This window comes from Dendrobium catenatum, unplaced genomic scaffold, assembly GCF_001605985.2.
Source record: "Dendrobium catenatum unplaced genomic scaffold, ASM160598v2 original_scaffold_4309, whole genome shotgun sequence".
Lineage (NCBI taxonomy): Eukaryota > Viridiplantae > Streptophyta > Magnoliopsida > Asparagales > Orchidaceae > Dendrobium > Dendrobium catenatum.
In genome coordinates this window covers 344,624-365,834 of record NW_021322770.1, presented here as the reverse complement: position 1 = coordinate 365,834, position 21,211 = coordinate 344,624, and the positions used below count along the sequence as shown (strand labels likewise).

The 21,211-nt window shown below is 35.0% G+C and overlaps 1 protein-coding gene across 1 annotated transcript; it reads left to right on the top strand.

The window, feature by feature from the left end:
* Positions 1-6,607: 6,607 nt before the first annotated feature.
* On the top strand, positions 6,608-9,516 carry LOC110107315 (probable WRKY transcription factor 21). Its single transcript, XM_020837543.2, has 3 exons — positions 6,608-7,801; positions 7,903-8,028; positions 8,831-9,516. The coding sequence occupies exons 1-3, from the start codon at positions 7,056-7,058 to the stop codon at positions 8,973-8,975; spliced, it is 1,017 nt and encodes a 338-aa protein (XP_020693202.1). The 5' UTR covers positions 6,608-7,055; the 3' UTR covers positions 8,976-9,516.
* The last annotated feature ends 11,695 nt before the right edge of the window (positions 9,517-21,211 follow it).

The following is a 21,211-nucleotide window of genomic DNA, read 5'->3' as shown; positions in this document are numbered from 1 at the left end:
TTTTATGCGGCGTGTTTTATCTGCATAGCTAGTCGTTTCGTAAAATTGGACTTTTTTGTTGTAAGTGGGTGTTTTTGACTGTGTGGGGATTGTAATATACTTTTCTGTTGATTAAAATTTGGGGTTACTTTATCTATTTTTAAAGTTTTTTAATGCATAATTAAAAAATTAATAATATCTAATTTAAAAATGAGTACTCTATGAAATCATTGTCATTTGCCATCAAAGTTGACTGTAGTTCTTTTGCATAATGAGTAAATAATCCGGTAATAAATATTTAGTTACTTCTTAGGTTACAGAAGATGATCGCATGCATATTTATATTAAAATTCTGCGGTGGGGTCACAGAGACGGTCAACGCAAAACATGGGTCGATGGGGCCCATTCGTCGTCTTCGCGCTCGGCAGTCCGGCGAGAAAAAGGCTGCCGCAGTCAACAAATTCCCGTCTTACGTGTCCTCTGCTTACCCAATGATTCCACGTGTCACCATCGGGACGGTTTTGCCTAGAGCCAACGGCTATCTCGGGAGACAGGAAGAGCAGTCATCGGGCTCTGAGCCGCCTATTTTGGCGTATCACCCAACCAACCCCAAAGCTGGAAAAGCAAAAAGAAAAAGAGTGATGCTGAGACGCCTTTAAAATTTTAAGAAAATTAATAAATTATTTAAATTTGCATCAATCATTTTAATTAAATATTAAATTATTATTTAAAAAAAAATACATTTACTTTCGAATATTTATGTTAAATACTTTTAATATTATCTTTAAAAGGAGGACATTTTAGAAAACACTAATTTATTATTTATGAGTAATTAGTCATATTTTTTAGAATTTTTTTATTGATAAATCATGTTTGAGATTTATAACATTTTTGTGTATGGATAACATTTATTTCAAAGCTCATAATTTTGAAGAAAAAAATTATATGATGAGAGTGATTGTTGGTGATCGTCGACGTTGAATGTAAGGTAAAACTCTAGTGGTTTTCAAATCTCAAAGCTTTCCTTAACTCTTCTAGGAGTCATACATATGGAGTCTAGAGTCTATTCATAGTATTTTTGGAGTGGCAATTTGGTATTTTTCGTCCAAATTCCATAACCCTCGTTCATACAGCCCATATTGAACCATTTGATCACAGTCTATATATTAAGTATTTAATTATATTAATAATCTCATAAATAAATAATTTTGGGCTCATTAAATTCGTCTCATCAAAATGCTCATTTTGAATATATGCGTGTAAGATTCAGAAAATATCGTAAAGTTTTTAAATATGTTTCAAATATTTGATTTGAGTTTATTTGAACTCAAACTAAATTACTTTTACTCATTGTGTTTATCATGTCAAGGCATTCAGGTCATCTATAAATTTGTTTAAATCAGAGTTTAAATGATACTAAATTTAATTATGAATATTGCTGATACAAATAATAAATTGAGATTCATACTTGATTGGATGACATTTCTAATAATATATCAGTGGCAAAATGTGATAATCTCGAATTTGAGTTTGATGTGCAGGGGTGGAACTAGGAAGAGTTTAGGTTTTCTTTTTTAGAAAAATGAGTACTTTAATTTTTTCTCTCGCTTAATAAGTTAACTTAGTAGCCCAAATTTTAGGGCAAATTTTTATTTTCTATTTTATACATAAATAAGATTATACATTTCACAATCTTATTTTGCTCACTCTCAAAAGAGAGGCTGCTTTTGGCCTTATGTTGATATATATGAGTCATATATATCAACATAAGGCCAAAAGCAACCTCTCTTTTGAGAGTAAGCAAAATAATGGTAAGAAAATTCATGAAGATTTTCAAATGATCATCACACATAAGTGATGGATGGGATGACAAACTTCATGCCCAACTCCTACCTAATTCATTTTGGTCACGCTTTTTATCACCCTATCAATCGATCATAATATGATGCATTTCATCGACACCACTTTAAAAACTCATAAAAAAAACTAACCGTCAAATTTGCACATAAGAGAAATTTCTAGAATATCGATCTATTTATTTTGGCTTGCTCCTATGGGGTGGTTTACAATAGGCTATAGGCTGATTAGGGGTGTAAATGAGTCAAGACAAATCGTGAGTTGGCTTGAGCTCGAATTGATAAATAACTCGTGAGTCGAGCTCGATAAACTAATGAGTCTACCGAGTTGGCTAGTTTAAGAAATATTAGCAAAAAATAAATTTAAAATATATTAGCATCAAGTATTTTAAGTGCAAAATTATTTAAAAATTATATCACATTTTCTTATATTAAATTATTATTTATTATTTTTCTTCTTATTTCTCATTCTTTTGATTACTTAATCATAATTATTCTCTCTTTCATAGTAAATGAGCCGGTTCTAACTCATAGAGTAAAACTCAGAGCTCTCTAGCTCAATATCAAATTAGAGATAACTTGGGAAAATTATTCTGTGTGGACGCTAAATGCAGTTCATCGTCCGAAGACCAATCAGAATGTGCCACATCAGCGGTACCGAGCCACGGTACAGAACGGATGTGATGTGACGTATTCTAGTTGATCTCTGAATGATGTTCGGCATCCACACAAAATAATATCTCAATAACTTAGAGAGCCTAATGTTCATACAAAGAGAGATTTTTATTCCAGACACTTCTATGCTATGTCAGGAATGCATAGAAAGCTTGGGGCATCTCTTCTTCTCGAGCAATTAGTACGTCCGGTGTCCGAATGCGTTCAGAGACCAATAATAATGCTCCACGTCACCTAAAACTCTATATTTTGGACTCGATATTACTCGGTATACATTCAGACCGTTTGATTTTTGATGGGATGTAATAATTTCTCCTTCTTCTCAGGCTACAACATTCCCTTAAGTCCTATTCTTTAAATTCTTCAACATGATGCGGACAGGATTAACTGCTCAAAAACTTACAGTAAATTCCATTTTCTTTCTATCTATTATATTATTTATCAGAATTGGAGAGAAAGAAATGGGAGAAAATATGAACAGAACTTTGCTTCCACTTCCGCTTCCCCCTTGCTTGCTTAAGAAACTGAAGAAATGGAAACATTGCATGCTAAGATGTTGAAGATATATTTTCAATGTTCTTTTATTAATGAGCTGGTTTTGGAGGAATTATTCTCTACGGACATCAGATCGTCCGGAGACAAATCAGATAGCGTCACATCATCCGGTACATGACAGTACATATCACCAGTACATAGAAAAAAAGTGATGTGGCGTGCTCTGATTTGCCTCCGGACGCCATCGGGTGACCGCACAAAATAATTTTTCCTGACATTGATGCATCTCTCAGGATTTGTTTGAAATGACTGCATCTTTTTATAAATGTGGTTATAAAAATGCTACAGACAAAGTTATGTTTTTTTAAAAGATGTCGTCGAAAGCACCTTCCAATCACAAAAACTTCTTAAAAGAGATGCCAAAAACACTGTCCCAAATGAAACCTTAATATTAATTGCGTTGCATTTTACTTTGTATTTTGCATTTGACAATTCGCAGGACGGTGCTTTTGGTATTCATTTGTTATATAGATTTTTTTTTTTTTTGTTGATGATGATATGGCTCAAATTTGTGTCAACATCCAGAAGTCAAGACATGTTATTAAAATAATAATAATAATGATAATAATAATAATAAATAATTAAAAAAAATTCTTACCCTCATTTAATTCTAATTTATCAAGATCGGTTCAGCCTTAATAAATTTTAGAACTGTTGGGTACGACTTTCTTTAATTTACAAATAACCAAATAGATTTAAGTAATAGCGTAGAAAGTTAGGATGTGCTAAAATTAGTAGCTTTCAAAATCGTCAAATTGAAGATCGTGAATGAATTAAATGAAGCCAATTTGAATTAACTGTAAATTAATTATTTGAATATAATTTACAAATAATGCAAACAAATTTATTATTTAGTATGGTTGTCAATTTGGGTCAACGAGTCGGATTTGGGTCCAACCTGAGTTGACTCAAGCGTAAACGGGTTGACCTGAACCCAACCTGAGTAGCTAAATAGGCTAGGATTTTCAACCAAATTCGACCTGCACGGGTTACCGAGTTGACCGGACCCAACCCGCGAACCCGATTAGCTAAATGGCACAAGTGGTGGCCGATGAGGTGACGATCATTCGAACACTGGTGAGGCCGAGGTGCCGAGTGGCTAACGGTGGTTGTTTGCCTACTCGACAAGGCAAAGACGTTGCACGCTTGCACTGCGGAATCCTGTAGGCCGGCCGCCGTCAGATGAGGATGGGACGACTGTCTAGTTGTGGCAGTTAGGGGTGACAACTTTTGACACGACACAAAAATTGACCTGAACCCGACCCGAAAAAATCCGGGTTAGGGTCAACCCAGACCCGAAACGGGTCGGATTCGAGTTCAACAAACCAACTAGTTTTAAAATCGGGTCGGGTTCGAGTTGACCCAGCAACCCAAAAATGACCCGAAATTAACACGAAAACTCCAATTTGACTCGGAAACCCGAGATTGACCCGAAAATCGAAGATTGACCCGATTTTGACCCAAAAAATAGTAATTTTAGATCAACTTCGGGTCATTCGTGTCGGGACGGGTTGACCCTAACCCGAATCGGGTCGGTTTAGGGTTCGGGTCCGAAAATTTGACCCGTTTTAAAAACCGGTCGGGTTCGGGTTGACCCTAACAGTGCCAGGTCAGTTCTGGGTTCGACCCGAACCTGACTCGGGTCAGTTTCGGGTTCGACCAGAACCCAACCTATTGACCGGAATTGACACCCCTAGTGGCGGTCTAGGACGACGCGCGGATGGAACTGCTGGCCTGAAGCAACGAGACGGATATTAGACGCGCCGACGTAGATGAGACTGTTGGCCTGATACACTGATGACTAAGGTGCTGATGTGACGCGATGCAAGGTAGACAATTTCCCGGGTCAACCCGTGTTAACTTTGGGTTGTCTGGTTAACCCGAACCTGACATGTTTTTAAAAACAGGTCGAAAACTTGAACCTAACTTATATAACAAATGGGTTGACGGGTCGAGTTCGAGTCAGGCCAGATTTTGACACCCCTATTATTTAGACTTTATTTGAGACAACTATCTTATTGCTTAAAACTTTTTATTTCGAGTAAAAAAATTTTTGCATTAAAAATTAATTTAAAAACAGTAAGAAAAGTTGTCACACAAATCGGGGCTTACAATAAAAACTTACTTTATATGCGTGATGATGGATTAAGGTGGATGAAGCACAGAGCAGCTAACTGATTGGGTTGTTCCAGTCAAGGATATACATAAATATATATATAGACATTTATGCAAAGGGATATGCGGCACTACTTATTGCTTAGTTTTTAAATAAAAATTTTTATTAACCAAAAATGAATGCGATATTTCTTGTAATTAGACTTAATAAACCTGACTGAATAATTAAGTTGAGCTTATCTAATTTTTATTGCGTGTGAAGTTTGTATAAAAAAAATGTTCACATAATTAACCTTCTCTGCAAAATTTTCACATGAATTAAATGTGCTAATCCTAACAAACATTTTTTTTTTTAAGTTAATTTATTTCAATGCTTCTTAGCTTATATCTATTTATCATGAAATTATTGTTCAACAAAAAGAATAAATAAGAACAAATGGGCAAAGGATTGTAATTTGGTAGGGGCGGAACCCCTTTAGGTCAAAGGGTGGTCATATTTTTTTTTTTAATATTATTATATAATTTTTTAGGTAATTTGTATCCCTCCATCTTTTTTTTAAAAAAAATTTTATTACCAGATTTTTTATGCAATTGCTCCCCTAAAAGTTTTACAATACTATCCTCTTTGGATAATTGCCCCCAACAAATAATAAATATAATTCATCAATTTATTTTTTAAGTAAATAAAATTTGTTCGGGGGGTGGGGAGCGCTACCCTCGGAAACCCCCATAGAGGCGCTACCCCTTGACCCCACGATTTGATGGGTAAGTCAAACCCCGCCAAGGGGCGCTGCCCCTTTGAACCCCTGATATATCTGTAAAGCGTACGACGATCAAGGATATGAACAAATAGGGGTCGCTATTGACCCCACGATCAAGGATGGTTCTACCCTTGTAATTTGGTGATGATGATTTGAGGATCATTATAGTTAGACGACAGAGATCAGATGATCATAATTAAGCAATAGTGATTAGAAAATTATAATTGAATGACAGAGATTGGATTATTGTAGTCGAGAAATTTTGAGTATAAAAATGATCAAAATATATTAGTAATCTTTACTATATAGTATTTAAGATGCAATGTATATTAAAAAATATAACTAGTATCTAAATTTTTTTATTCATTCATGTTAAATAAAAAAAAAAATAGAAGAAGTTAATTATAAAAAAATCCTTCCATGAATGTGACGGCCTTAATAATTTTTGTTATTTCAGAGCTAAAGATTACTTGATCAAAGGCCCCGTTTATAATTAAGATGATTAACGAGGTGATTAAGCTGTTTAAGAAGGCTAATTAAAATGGAATTAAGTTATTTGCTTGTTTGTTAATTGAAACTTCTTCAGTTGTTTGCGTCTTACTCATCACAGCTTCCATTTTTTACTCTATAAACATATCTCATTGCTATATTGTTTTTATTCTATATTTCTATTATCATGAAACTATTAAATAGTTTTAAAGTGAGAAAATTTCTTCTGCGTCCGGTCTTCGCCTTCACACCTCCCAAGCTCCAAGATTCCAACCTCACGGCTTCCATGGCAATAGTCTAAACCTAGGGTTTCCCCCTCCCGAATCTGAGGTCGGTTCCCACCGCTTCCATCCTATCTATCTTATTTTTCTACAAAGCAATCGATTACTTGCGGTCTTTTCTTCTTACAAGATTATCTGGATTCCATCATCTTCCCGTTTTTGGTAGTGGGATTTTGAAGATCTCGCACCTGAGATTGATTTAGGGGTTTTGATGAGCTTATGAGCGTTCTAGGAATAGATTATGGCTTTTCTTTTCTTGATTGACTTGAAAGGAAGGATTCTGTTCTATTTCAGCTGTTGAAATATTGGGGGTTTGGTTGGGAATTTGAGATATTGGGTTTGGGATGGAGGAGGTGGAGGGGGCTAATAGGGCGGCCGTGGAAAGCGGCCACAGACTTCTTAGCTTGCTTGCGTCGAAGGCTGAAGATGAGGTCCAGCATAGAAGAAACGTAGCCGCGGAGACTGGGGAAACTGTTTCCAGATTTAGAAAGTTGGCTGCTTTGCTTGGGAATGGTGTAGGACACGCGAGAGTAAAGAGGGCGAAACTATCTCCGCAACAAACTCCATTTTGTCATCAAAAGCTCGTCTTAGATTCCGCATTAGCCGCAAAGGCCAGTCCCAGTGCCAATTTGTTACCAAGAACGGGAGATTTGGACCGAAGAATCTTTCTTGAGAACAAACCAGTGCCGCAAATCCATTCAGCTCATCCGAATCCTGTCCAACTTGCCACGCAGTTCCAATATCTTCATCAGCAACAAAAGCAAAATCATTCGTTCCAGCTTCAGCAGCACATCAAGTTCCAGGCTGAAATGCTACGAAGAGGAAATAGCGGTGGCATAAACCTCAAATTTGACACACCGAGCTGCTCACAGACCATGTCATCCACAACACGATCATTTTTGTCATCCCTGAGCATGGATGCTAGTGGGAGTGTTTCAGGGTTAGATAGCAAGTCGTTTAACTTGATTGGCGGGCCTCAGTCATCGGAGCCATCGAATCTGCACTCGAATCCACGGAGGAGGTGCACTGGAAGAGAGGATGGGAGCGGAAAATGTGCTAGCAGTGGAAGATGTCATTGCTCGAAGAAAAGGTTAATCTTCAGTAGTTATTTATATAGATTCACGTTTAAGATTGTCATAAGCAGAGTTTCATTGATGGCTGGCTATTTGCTCTTTGGTTGCATATTTGTAGGAAGTTGAGACTGAAGAGATCCATTAAGGTTCCTGCCATTAGCAATAAGCTTGCTGATATACCTCCTGATGAGTATTCTTGGAGAAAGTATGGGCAGAAACCAATTAAGGGTTCTCCTTATCCTAGGTATAATGAATGCTATATTTTTACTTGAATTGCTAATTTGGTTTTATTAGGCATTATGCTCACTGTTCATTGCTTTGTTTCATTGAGGATAGGATTGAGATGCATAAGTAGTTTAATTAATGTAGGAATTTTTATATACTGTAATATCCTTTCATCTTATTTTAAAATGTTAAATAAATGTTGTGGTATGGTATGAGAGCCGTATGTCTCTCTGTAAACATGTGGCTTGTAAGAGTAATGGAGCTGTGCGATCCAGTTGAGATTCATATAATGGTATTAGAGATTTTTATGTGCGGATTCCGGATGCATCCGGAGGTCAGTCCGGACGCGTCACGCCATCCAATACATTGTGAATTGTGTGACGTGGTGTGTCTGGATTGAACATCCGGACACGTCCGGACACCGCACGTAATAATTTTTCCATATTAATGACTGGGGAGCTTTTATCTCCCATTCAAGTCAGTAAATTATACACACTTGGGACATGGCATTGTCTAAACCATATATGAAATATTTTAATTACTTTTTAACGGCTTCATTGCTTTCTTATGCAGATGCTTTGAGTTGAAATTTTTCTCTGTAATAATTTTATAGTTGATCTTGTTGCTAAGTGACCTCTGCTGTAACAATTTAACCACAAAGTGCACAGATTTAATCAATTTAATAGTGAAGTATTTTGGTTTTGTAGTTGCACCTGAATGAAACTCCAGAGCATTATGTTTCCCTTTTGTTAGAATTTTACCTTCATCAGTTTTTGAAGATGTGATGAAATATTTGAAGTATTAAATATCTATATCTTCAGGGGATACTATAAATGTAGCAGCATGAGAGGCTGCCCTGCAAGGAAGCATGTGGAGAGGTGCTTGGAAGACCCTTCCATGCTTATTGTTACTTATGAAGGTGAGCACAGTCACAACAGGTTAATTACCCAGTCTGCTCAGACCTGAAAACCATGGAGATCATTTGCAACCATTTTCTACACGTTTATCTTCCGTTCCAACCATTTGAGCATCCTTCATAGATGAGTTTGTTCCTCAAGATTCCATCTTTGATGCAGTATTCAACAGTGTATCTGTTGATGTTTTTGAGGTATTTGGAGTCTGCGAAAATATGTTGCCATACATCCTGGGTCTATCTTTCCACCATTAACAAAGCAACTGCAAGAACTCTTTGAATGATGAACCTTTCTTTCACTTGTCTAAACTTAACCTGCCCATAAACTTAACTACAAGGTCATCTTCTTTGAAATTGTTAATGATGGCCTGTCCAAACCATACACAGAGATATCTGAGGCTGTGAAATGTACTTTGAAGTTAAGTTAATGGTTGCTTTTAGTGTTTACCGATCTGTCATATTGGTTTTACTTTTTCCCATGCCAGTTTTTTTTTTCGCCTGCTTGCTTAGAATGTGCAACTCTGGTTTTGTTTTTATTTTTTTCTTTCATGTAAATAAGAACATTGTGGTTGTTCATGGGATTTCTTAGTTATATTTGACTGTCTGAATTGATATTTATCAGCAAATTACATTCAAAGTTTTTTATTTTCATAGATACAATTGCTTTCTTGTATTGTTTATCAAATATTTGTTTCTTCCAGTTATTTGTCTTATGCTCCTAGCGCAGGAAGAACATTAGAGGTTCTGACATAATATTTTTCTGTAGAGCTTGATCATGATTATTGCTGTACTGTATGTTTGTATGTCGTTTGATTGCGTCAAATATTTGTTTTTGAAAACACTGCATGTGCTTCTGTACTTCAGGTCGATTTTGGTTCTCTCCGAATGCCAAGGTGGAATTTTATGCTTTGAAATTAGAAGTTTTCTGAAAACACTCTGTCTAAAACTGGTGAAATTATTCTGTGGGGATATGAATGCCGTTCGGAGGCGAATCAGAATGTGTCACTTCACCTGTTTGTTGTATATCATGGCTATATGCTACTGTGTACCGGGTGATGTGGCCCGTTCTGATTTGCCTCCTAACGGCCCGGTCCGGTGTCCGCACAAAATAATTTCTCTTAAAACTGATAAGTTCATTGGATATGATTTTGTAGATGTTTTATGAGTCCATTCATATGTTTGTGAAGATCATAATTGTGAGTATACCAAGGTTTTCAGAACCGGACCGAACAACGAACCGGAAGAAGGAGAGGTTCACGGTTCGACCGGTCGAACCGGGGTCGAACCGGATGACGTAATAAATAATAATATTATTTAAAAAATGAAATAAAAATTAAATTTTCCTGTAATTTATTCATTCAACATTCTATTTTCATAGCTCTTAATTCAAATAACATAAACATGACATCAATTAAGTTTATGAAATATAAACAAATAGCATATAATATAAGTGTCTCTTCAAATAAGTCAATAAAACATAAATAAATCCATAGCTTTTGTCATCACACAAAATGTTCATAATTTAATATCAAGTCAAGCTTCAAAATTCAAACATAAATATCAAAATAAATTTAGAAGTCGTCTCCTAGATTTGAAGCATCAAAAGTTATATCCATAAATCCTTGTTCATTAAAACATTCCCCTCCAAAAGCATCAATATCTTCATTGCGATTCATTGGGAGGTCGGACGAGGGAGAAGAAGTGAAGAAGAAATCTCGTTCGTGAAACCTCCGTCGGGATCGTCCGAGGCTCCGAGTCTCCGAGTCTCCGAGTCTCGTTCCGTCGTTCGCGTATGCTAGGGCAGACGAGACGAGCGAACAAGTACTTGTACCAAATTACTGATACCCAGTTATCTAAGCTGTTAGATCGTAGATCAAGGGCTCAAATTACAGCTTTAACGGACCAGTCGGTTATTTCAGAACCCCCCGGTTCAGCGGTTCAACCGGGATTTCAACCAGTTTTTACCCGGTTCTTAAAACACCCAATTGCTCACTCTCTTCGGACCGCCTGCCAAACCGGTTCGCGGTTGAATTGGCCAAACCAGCCGGTTCGATTTTGAAAACCTTGGAGTATACTAAAATTTCATTTGGGACAGTTTTCTTATTGTTTTCTTAAAACAATTTTTTTTTTTTCAAAAATTTTTTGTATTAAAAAGTTGTTTTATAAAGCAATATAAAAGCTTTCCCAAACAAAGCCTAAATGAAATTTTTTTTATAAGTTTATATTTTAATTAATTAGTTTTTGACCTTTTTTATGATCTTGTTAAAAGAGTAGATGTATTAAATATGACTTTTGTTTAAAAAAAGGTGTAGATATATCTAAATGATTTGATTAAAAATGTTTTTTTTTTCTTATTAGAGAATTTGACAAAAATTATTTAGGTAGTTGATCTCACGTAGTGTGATAAAAGTTAGTTGCAATGATTTTTCATTACAGGTTCTGTTCATTTTATGTGGTTGAGGAGAAGTCTGATAAACTCTTACCTTCTTTGAGTAAGCTGCTGAATTAAATAATGTAACTTAACTGGAAACTGTATTGAGGTTGACCGGCTCTGCTATCTTATATAACTTTATACTTTCATAAATACCATTAAATATCTTCTCTACAGTGAAGCTAGCGGTTGGATTAGGGGTATAAATGTGTCTAGTGGGGCGAATTATTACGTTCGGTTACCTTACGTCCGAACATCCAATCTAGACACTTCACGTCACCCAAATACATTGGGGCCAGGTGTATTTTGGTAACGTGATGCGTCTGGATTGGTGTCCGGACACCAGACGTAATAATTCGCTGTCTAGTTGAGGAGAAATTATTAAATGTGGTCATCAGATTGTTCGGTGGCGAATTAGAATGTGTCACATCATTCGATATACATAAGTATATATTAAAATGATGATGTGGCATATTTTTATTCGTGTTTGGATATCATCCTATGACCGCACGTAATAGTTTCTCATAGTTGAGATGAGTTTTTGCTTAAGTGAGCTAAATTTATTTAATTTTTATTGAGCTCGAGTTCGGCTAGAGCTCATTTGGTAAGTTTGAGAGCTCGAGCTCGAGTTAAAAAAAAAAAAAAAGTTAAAAGTGAACTTTTTTTATTCTTAATATCTTATTTAAAATTTAGATTTGAAAAGTTAATCATGTTAATATAAATAATCAATTGAGTTAATTAATATTAATTGAGCTAGTTTAAAAAATTAACGAGTCAAATTGGGCTTAATTCGAGCTCGAATTTGTATAATATATAATTTATGCTTTAACAATTTCAACTGGCCGTTTAATTGTGGAAAAAAAATGAAGAAATTTGGTAAATCTTGTATCAAAAATATTATTTTATTTTCTCATAATAAACATTTTTAAATTAATTATTTATTTTCTTGTTTAACGTTCATGAAAAATAAATTATTATTTCTTAAAAATTTAAAATATATTTTTATCTACAAGCAAACCAAAGGATGAGGATTGTGGACAACATCTGCATTTATTTCTTGGGAACATAATCACTAGGGCCTCAAAAGTAGCAATATTCGCCTTGAAAAAGAGGAGACGCCTAATTTCCACATATTTGGTTGACTTTAAACTTTTGACTGTGATGAAAAAATGCCCTCATTTTGTTTTATTAAGCACAAATAAAAATTTACCATATTATAATCATTTTTTTTTAACCAAGAAAATGAATTGTTTGAAATAATTTCATTTGCATTTTGGCAATAAGAAAAGATGATTTGTATCTACCACCAAACATCCAATTTCTTTTGAGTATTTGATGTTCAATTCATGCAAAGTAAAATGATTTAAAAAATAATTTTAATTTAGGATTCAATCATAATCACCCTAAAGGAATTAAATGATTAAAATGTGAATTATATTTTTTTACTTGTGATATATCATCAAAAAATTATATTGATCGGGTATGAATCTCGAAGCAAAATCAAGTTAGAAACTTCAAAAAGTAAATTCGGGATCATATGAACACTAATTTCAACAAACTTATAGTCGAATTGAATGTCTCGAAAATACGACACCAAATTCGACTCAATCCAAGATCAAATGGGTCACTTGAAGCGTATTTAGAAGCTTGAAACAATAATTTGGATTATCAAATGGTTTCAAAACATGACATGCTTATGGTCGAATCGAGCGGCTCGACGAGATGAATCCAATGAGCCCAAGGTCGTCGATTTCTGATATCATTAAGACATTCAAACGCCCAGTAAACGATCCACGATCAAGGGATTTAATATCGTCCGTCCATTCTAACAACTCCCAATTTACCCTTAATCTCATCCTTATTTACTGGTTATGCCACATTTAGAAAATTATAAATAGATCCATCATAAATTTATGATCTTCGTCGCTAGACAACTGTCTTTCTAACCCTCGACACTTGCTGACTACAATCGTTCCGACTTCCAATGCCAAATAACAATCCTTCCGACCTCCGTCCCTAGTCATCGGTCTTTCTGACATTCATCGCCCGCCGACTACAATCCTCTCAACCATCGTCACCCGACTATGTCTTTATGACCTATGTCGTCCGCCAATTATGATCTTGCTGACCAAACAAACATGTTGATACTGACTCTTTCAAGTTCCACCATATAATACACTCTATATGATGTTTATTTGCGACATATAGCCAAGATCTTCCCTCCAATGAAGGTCTTTATTTGCAATCAACTACAAACACTAGTGTATTCATTCAAACTGGGCTAGACCCTATGATTTTTCTCTCTTTTTAGGGGTTTCCACGTAAAAACTTTGGTGCCTCTATGAACAATACACCATCTCTTTTATCTGATTGTGTGTTAGATCTTCGAATAAAGCTAAGACGTAAAACTTTATATTTTTCCATCGCCGTGAACATTACTAAGAATATTTGATTTTGATCTTTTAAGAGACTATTTAGGATAGCTTTCTTATCACTTTGGTTTTCACACTTTTTAAGTACAATGTTCCAAATTGAGGTCACGAAAGAGAGAAAAATTCATACACCTAAGGTTCAAGAGGATGATAAACTTTCTATATAAAAGTTCTTGAGAACATTTTTCTGTTTTTGAATCGAATGTAGGGGGCTAAAGGATAGCACATCAGAATAATTGGTTGAATCCCTTCATGTTATGGAGCTCATGACAATTACAACGGTTTCTTCAAGAATCATCATAAGATTGTCAATTACCGTAACTTTTCCCACAACAGCTTTACAATCATATTTATAAAAAGTTATAGCTGTATCGAACATATTCAAAGACTACTTTTTAGGAAGTTTTTTTACTGCTTTTATAGCAGCTTTCTAACCCAAAAAAAAATTCTTTGGAAGCAGTGAAAAACAGTGACATAAAATTATCATAGACAATGTTTGGGTCAACTTTTGGTTTTTTTGCTTATTATCTTCAAAGCTTCTTTTTCAAACATATAATTTACACAGCTCATCTTGGTCTGTTAGTTGGGAGCTTAGCTATCAACTAAGAGGTCTTGAGTTTAAGTCTTTTGTATGCATTGTGTGTGTGAGTCTGCCTTAATTGACCTAATTGTCCCAAAAAAAAAGAAGCATAAAGTTTTAAATATACTTAAAAAAAAAGTTTTTAAAGATATATTTTTTAAATTATGTAAAATTATAAATTAAACATACATTAATTTTTATTGACTAATTTTTCTAATATAAAAATCGTCAAAAAGCCCTTCCAAATAAAGTCTTAATTTTTTCAACTTATTTAAACTAAGGTAATTATTTTGCCTAATAATGAAAACGAATTGGCAGTATTTGTTTGATTAGCATTAAAATCTGAAAGATATTGTAAGTGAAATGAAAAAAATAATTATGATTTTGACCTAATACTTTGTTAGATGGATAATAAAAGTATTGATTCAGCTTTAAGATTGGTGCAGTATAATTTATTTATGTATTACATTTATTTTAAATAGATCTATGAATTCATAAAAACCATCTTCAAAATCAAATATTAACTAAATCCTTAAAGAAGTATTAGAGGATAATTAATTAATATACAGAGAATGGGAGAATTGAACGAACTGTTGAGTCGTGAAGCTTTGCCTTTCTATAGCTTACAGAAGATGTCAAAGGTGCTTTTTTAGTAAATTCATTAAAGATTTTATTTGGGTTTCTAAAACAGATATTTAAATTAAAATTTTTTATACTAAAAAATTATTTTAAAAAGCAACAAAAATTGTCCCAACTGAATGCTGGGATAGCTTTATTATTATTTCATAAAGCAATTTATTATTAAAATTTTTTAAAATTTAAATTTATTTTATTAAAAATTATTTTGGAAAGAAAAAAAAATCCCAAACAAAACAAAATGAAAAAATAAATTATATTAATAAAGTTTTCTTACATTTAGCAAGCTAATATATACTAAAATTTTAATTATAATAACAGATAAAATATACCATTTAAAATTTTTCAAATCAAATAAAAGAAGACAGTTTCATGTCAAATTTGGCACTTCTGAATTTTTTTTAAATTTTAAGCTCTTCTATTGAAAGAAGTTTTTTTTTAATAAAAAATTATCTTTAAAAGATGATGAAGTCACATCTATTAAAATTCACTAATATTCTACTAGAGCAATTTGGGCATATATGTCAGCTATATATATTTTCATTTGTGGAATATGATCGAAAATTTATTTTTGGTGAAATCACTCTTGCAAGAGAAATATTATTGTATATTGGTCGGATTTTATGATAGTTGTTCCTAGCATCCATTGTATCCTCCAAATATTATAAATATAGAGTTGTGGAGTGTTGTAATAGGACTCCCGCTTGTAATAGACCACATTAAATAAAGGAAAGATTTTTTTCCTGTGCAAGATCTCCCTCTCCTCCCTTCCTTCTTTCTCTCTCATCCAAGATAAAAAAGATTCATCTTTTCCTCATGCAAGAAACATAACAAGTGGTATCAGAGCCTCATTGAGGTGATCTCGAGGTGGAGAAAGATTCTTGTTCAAGAAAGGAGAGAAGAGGGGGTCTCTACCAGTACCGCACAGGCGGGATGGCTTGATCGCTCAAGAAGTGTGTCGAGATCAACACGTGCGAGCGCTTGCGTGTGTGAGAGCGGAACAAGGCCCAAATCGCAGACTGGGGCTGGATTGTGGGAGACGCATGCGGATCTCACGTGTAAGATTCACACGGGAAAGAAGGGTGTGGCAAGATAAGTGCAGACGAGTTGCCTTATGGGAGTGTGGGTGAGCCGAAGTAGGTTTTATAGGAGCACAGGTGCGTAGGTTACGGAACGCGTGGGCATAGCAAAGTACACTCGGGCCAATCGAGCACTCGCGAAGCACAGTGCAGGGGCTACGTAGGTGTGGGTTCCATTCATGTGAGACAAATGGGAGTCTGTGACCTTAGGTTAGTCCGCATAAAGGTTCGGAGCACACTGGCTAAGAGGCAAAGTCCTGAGCAGAGACAAGTTGTTCTTGAATGATCTTGCATAGTAACTGAACGCACAGTATCATGCGGGACTAGAGATTGGAGGCTGTATTTGCCTATTTTTGAGTACAAAATCGGTCTAGATCTCTGAGGTGGAGTCGGACTGTTCTTGGAGAGCAGTGCCGGGAGCGAAAGACAGGAGTTGATTCTACGAGCCAGTGAGGGAGGCGGAGTTGGGATCAGGTTCATGAGCCTACAAAAGGTGGAATCAAAGCCTATACGTAAGGTTCGAAGCGGGTTCGTTAGTGTGTGGGAGGCTACAGTGCGAGCAGTGTAGGAGATCAACAACAAGATCTAGAACCTCAGAGAAGATCACACAGAACTACGCAAGGAGCGAACACCATACTCTTGATTAGACGGGTGAATCGTACAAAGTCGTACGCTTGGAAAGTGCACAAGTACCCAGGGATGACGGGCGAGCCGAGTGTACTCGATGCAGGAGCGCATGCTTGTCGTGCAGAAGCTAAAGAAGTATGAGGCACAAACGTGCTAATTATGGATTGAACGAAGAGGGACGCAAGTGGACGTGTTATTTAGAATGTGTGGGAGCCTGAATTAGAGTTGTGAATTGGAATGCATAGTGGAAGCAGTTCATGAGCGGGATTGGGCTCGATTTGGCAGGTTAGCTCGTAGAGTTAGTGCAATGAGCACATAGGTGATTCTTTGATCGCAAAATCAGACCAAGGCGGAGATTGTTGTGTATTTATCCGATTTGAAGTTAAATTGTTTTTACAAGACACCGCACCATGCATATATCCTTATAAATAATTTTATATGTTGATGTATTGTGAACCCCCATAAGCTCCAAGATGAATTAATAAATTCCTCTCCCATTTCCCTGCCTCTCTCTCCCTCTCTCTTGCATTCAAGAATTCCTCCATGTTTCACAAATATAAGGCACAATCTTTGGTGTTATTGTGTTAATGTGAACGAGTAATGTGACGTCTTAAGTTTGGTTTGAGACGATTTTCTTATTGCTTTCTAAAATGGCTTTTCAGAAAAAAAAAATTGAATTAGAAATTTTATACTATAAAACTATTTTATAAAATATGAAAAAAGCTATCACAAACAAAACCTTAATCTTGCTACGCTTTTATCCTAAAATTTTGGTTTCGTCTTCTTGGTATTAATATTGCAGAAAATACTTAGTGTTGGAAGCAAAAATCCATACATAATAAAAGATACGGAAACTAACAAACACTTTATCATAATTGTAATAGTTTTATACGTAATAAATTCTCTTTTTTTTTTTTTTTTTTGAATGATCTAACAAGGAATAAACATTGGTTCTATTTTATGTAATTCTTGGAGCACTATAGTTAAACTTTATTAATTTTGTTTGTAGTGCAAGTACTATATTAATTTTTGAAGGAATATACTGACAAGTAATATAATATTTATGCTTGTAATTATGAGGAATTTTAATTACATCACAATCATATTTAATTCCCATAATATTACAAAATAATTGATGACATATATTATTTATGATTAATAAATATCCACCCCTATAATTTAGGGCATATTTAGTATTTACACATATCTCTTTATACAATAGACAGAATATGATAAAAACATTCATATTTTCTTAACGTTGGAGTTGCCTCAAATTTGGCTTAACCCTTGTTTGTTCATGTCCGTGATCATTGTTCACTCGATAGATGTGTCGGGGGTCCAAAGGGGCAGCACCCCCTTGCGGGGTTCGATCTTCCCGGTCAGGTCGCGGGATCAAAGGGCAGCGCCTCTACGGGGATTTTCTATACTCCGCCTTTTGTTTATTCATGTGACGTTTTTTATACTCCGCATTTTATTTTTTCTATAGTGTAGTCGTCCTCCTCCCCCGCAACTTTTTTCAGCTTTGGGCTTTCCACGTAAATCTTCTATGTTCGTTTGTGTTTCGCAACTTGTGATTTACTACTTCTCTTTATGTTTGTTTTGTCGTACCCAACACTTAATATAGTATTAATTTATATTTTCTATACAATGATTGATATAGCTATTAGACTTAACAATTTTTGGGCTAATTAAATGTAAACATACACTCGCAACACATATGCAAGCTTCAAAAATAAGATCTAATTGATAGTCTAAATTCTCAACCAACAGATTAAGATGACCTGCATTGCTCAACAAATTTTAAAACCAAAAGAGATAAGAGCAAAATGAATGAAAATTTTATGAAAAGAAACCAAGTAGATGTGGCAATCATACTGTCTTCTCTTTTATTTCTCCAATTTTCTGTTGTTCTAAAGAAAAACTTACCATATTGACACCTAAAAAGAGAAATGATAAAAAACTATGCTAATTTCTGACCAGATCTACTTGACCAGATACAAAAATCATTTTTTTTAATTTTAATTTATTAGAAGACTATTAAAATTCAATTATTAAACTCACATCAAACCAAAGTTAAGGCAAACCATATATGGCTTTTTCCAGCAAGTAATTCAAATCAAAATTTATATAGATGAGAAAATGCTTCATTTGACAATGATGTGTTACATATATGCTTAATTAAATAGATACATTTATCATTTTTCTATTATAGATGAGAATTTTTCTTGATAAATTTTTCTTTTTTAATTGTGAAGTTTGTGGAGAGATGATGCAAAATATGAGTAGATGAAAGGGGAATGGGTAGGAAGATGGAGAGACGAGAAAAAGGAAGAATCATATTAAAGTTTTGTTTGGGATGATTTTTTAAATGTTTCATAAAATAATTTTTTAGTTAAAAAATTAATTTTTTACTAAAAAATTAGTTTAAGAAATAGTAAGAAAGTCATCTCAATCAAAGCCTAAGAGGAAGAAGGATAGCTAATTGTTAGGATTAGCTGAAGATGAGAATGACATATTATGGGGTGGTATTGATTTATGTGTCTTTTGGATATTTTATCAGATAGTGAAAATGTTTTGGAGCAAAACTATAGGTAAAGTTATTATTAGTAGTTAATACATAAAACCATCAGAAATATTTTCACAAGATAAAGTGCCGATCTGAATACTCATAATGATTTTCACTTCTTCGATCCTTGGGATCTCCATCTTCAAAGTTCCTCTAGCACAGGACATGATTTTTTTTTTTTTTTAAGGAAATTTCATATAAATAAAAAGATGAGGTTACAACCAGCTAGAAAATAGTACGAAAAAGTTGCAGAGAAACAAATGGAGAGGAGTGAGAATCATCGGGCTCAGCAAAAGGCATAGACTTCCAACCAATCCCAAGCCAGGCCCGGGCCATCCAGTTTGGAAAGAGTAGCCAATCAAAACGAGCACGCAACACCAAAGGTTGCCAAAGAGAGGGAAAACCCCTAAAAGACGTCTGTTTAAGATCCGAAAAATTCCCTGAAGAGCTTCCCGAAAGGGCTTCAATGAAAGAGCGAGAATCGGATTTTCGATCAAGAAAACCCGGATCGGCGAACTTAACCACCATGAGGCGGAGAAACAGAAAAAACAAAACCAGAAAAGAGAGTCAGAAACACTTCCCTGGCAGAACGAGCCGGTGGCAAAGGGAGGCGCCCCCAGGCACGGGGCGCACAAAAAAAAAAAAAAAAACCCTAACACACAGGACATGCTTGCTACAATTTAATACATCTCTTTCTTGTGCAATGTAGCAATTTAATTTTGATGTCTTTTGGCATTGACACTGTCTTTTTCATTTTGGGGGTTATTCCATGAAGCAATCAAGTTATGGCTCGTGTACTCTAACTTGGTTTATTATTATTTAATATAAGCAAGTTTTAGCTTATTATTCTAGAAATCCTAGAAGAATTCACCATCATTTCTATTAGGGCTGTCAAATTAGGATCACGGGTTGGGTTCGAGTTCAATCTGAAATTGACCCGTCACTGTTCGATGCGACCTGAACATGGCCCATTTTAAAAATGGGTCAGTTTTTTGAACCCGAATTTGCCACGCCAAGTGCTAACTCTATGCATGAGTTCATCATCAAAGGAGGTTAGAGGCGTCTAGGGCTTGCTTTTTTATCTTCTCTTTTTCGTCGTTGATGTAGAGATTGCATGAGTTGTGTTATAACATTTTGATAGGAAGTAACAACGGGAGTTCGCTCGCTCTGAAGGTAACTTTCTCTGTTTCGTGCGCCCGTAAATATGCCGAACTATAGGACTCTGGGTCAAAATCAGGTTATTCTTCGGTTTCCGGGTCAACCCGAACCCGACTCGAATTTCGAAACGGGTAAAAAATTAGAACCTAAATCTGACTCGTTTCAAATTCGGGTTGACCCAAACCCGAAAAATTAAGGTCAGATTCGAGTCGGATTTTCGAGTCATGCCAATTTTTGACACCCCTAATCTCTATAAAAAAAAATTATTTTTTTTCACATTTTTTTGTGCATTTCACAAATCAAATACTCTTCACTCCTTGGTATCAATACTTGATCATATCATTTGAAGATTAAAGCTTTGTTTAAAACGATTTTTTTAATGTTTCTTAAAACAGCTTTTTAATACAAAATTTCAAAATTTTGTACAAAAAAGTTGCTTTAAGAAGCTATAACAAAGCCGTCCCAAACGAAGCCTAATTTATCCCAAACGAAGCCTAATTTGACCGTTTCAACCCAAACTAGATGTTTAGTTGCTAGAGCATTTATGTAGAAACTTCGTGATATATATTATCTATTTAAATCCCCATATTATAATTAGTTTCATGTTTGCAATTTTTTTTAACTTCTATCAAAATGAAGATAAGTCTTAATTTTTAAATGAATAAAACCAACAAAATGCATAGGCATACCAAAGGTAGCGAGTTGTCGAACACCACCTGCGTCCTGCTCCTCTCCCCTGATAGTACTCCTCATTTCCTCGACTCCGTCAGGACTCAGACA

Excerpts from the sequence above, each read along its gene's own strand:
- LOC110107315 (XM_020837543.2), top strand. The coding sequence starts at position 7,056 with ATGGAGGAGGTGGAGGGGGCTAATAGGGCGGCCGTGGAAAGCGGCCAC. Across the intron at positions 7,802-7,902 it reads TGTCATTGCTCGAAGAAAAG|GAAGTTGAGACTGAAGAGAT; the intron begins GTTAATCTTCAG and ends GCATATTTGTAG. Across the intron at positions 8,029-8,830 it reads AAGGGTTCTCCTTATCCTAG|GGGATACTATAAATGTAGCA; the intron begins GTATAATGAATG and ends CTATATCTTCAG.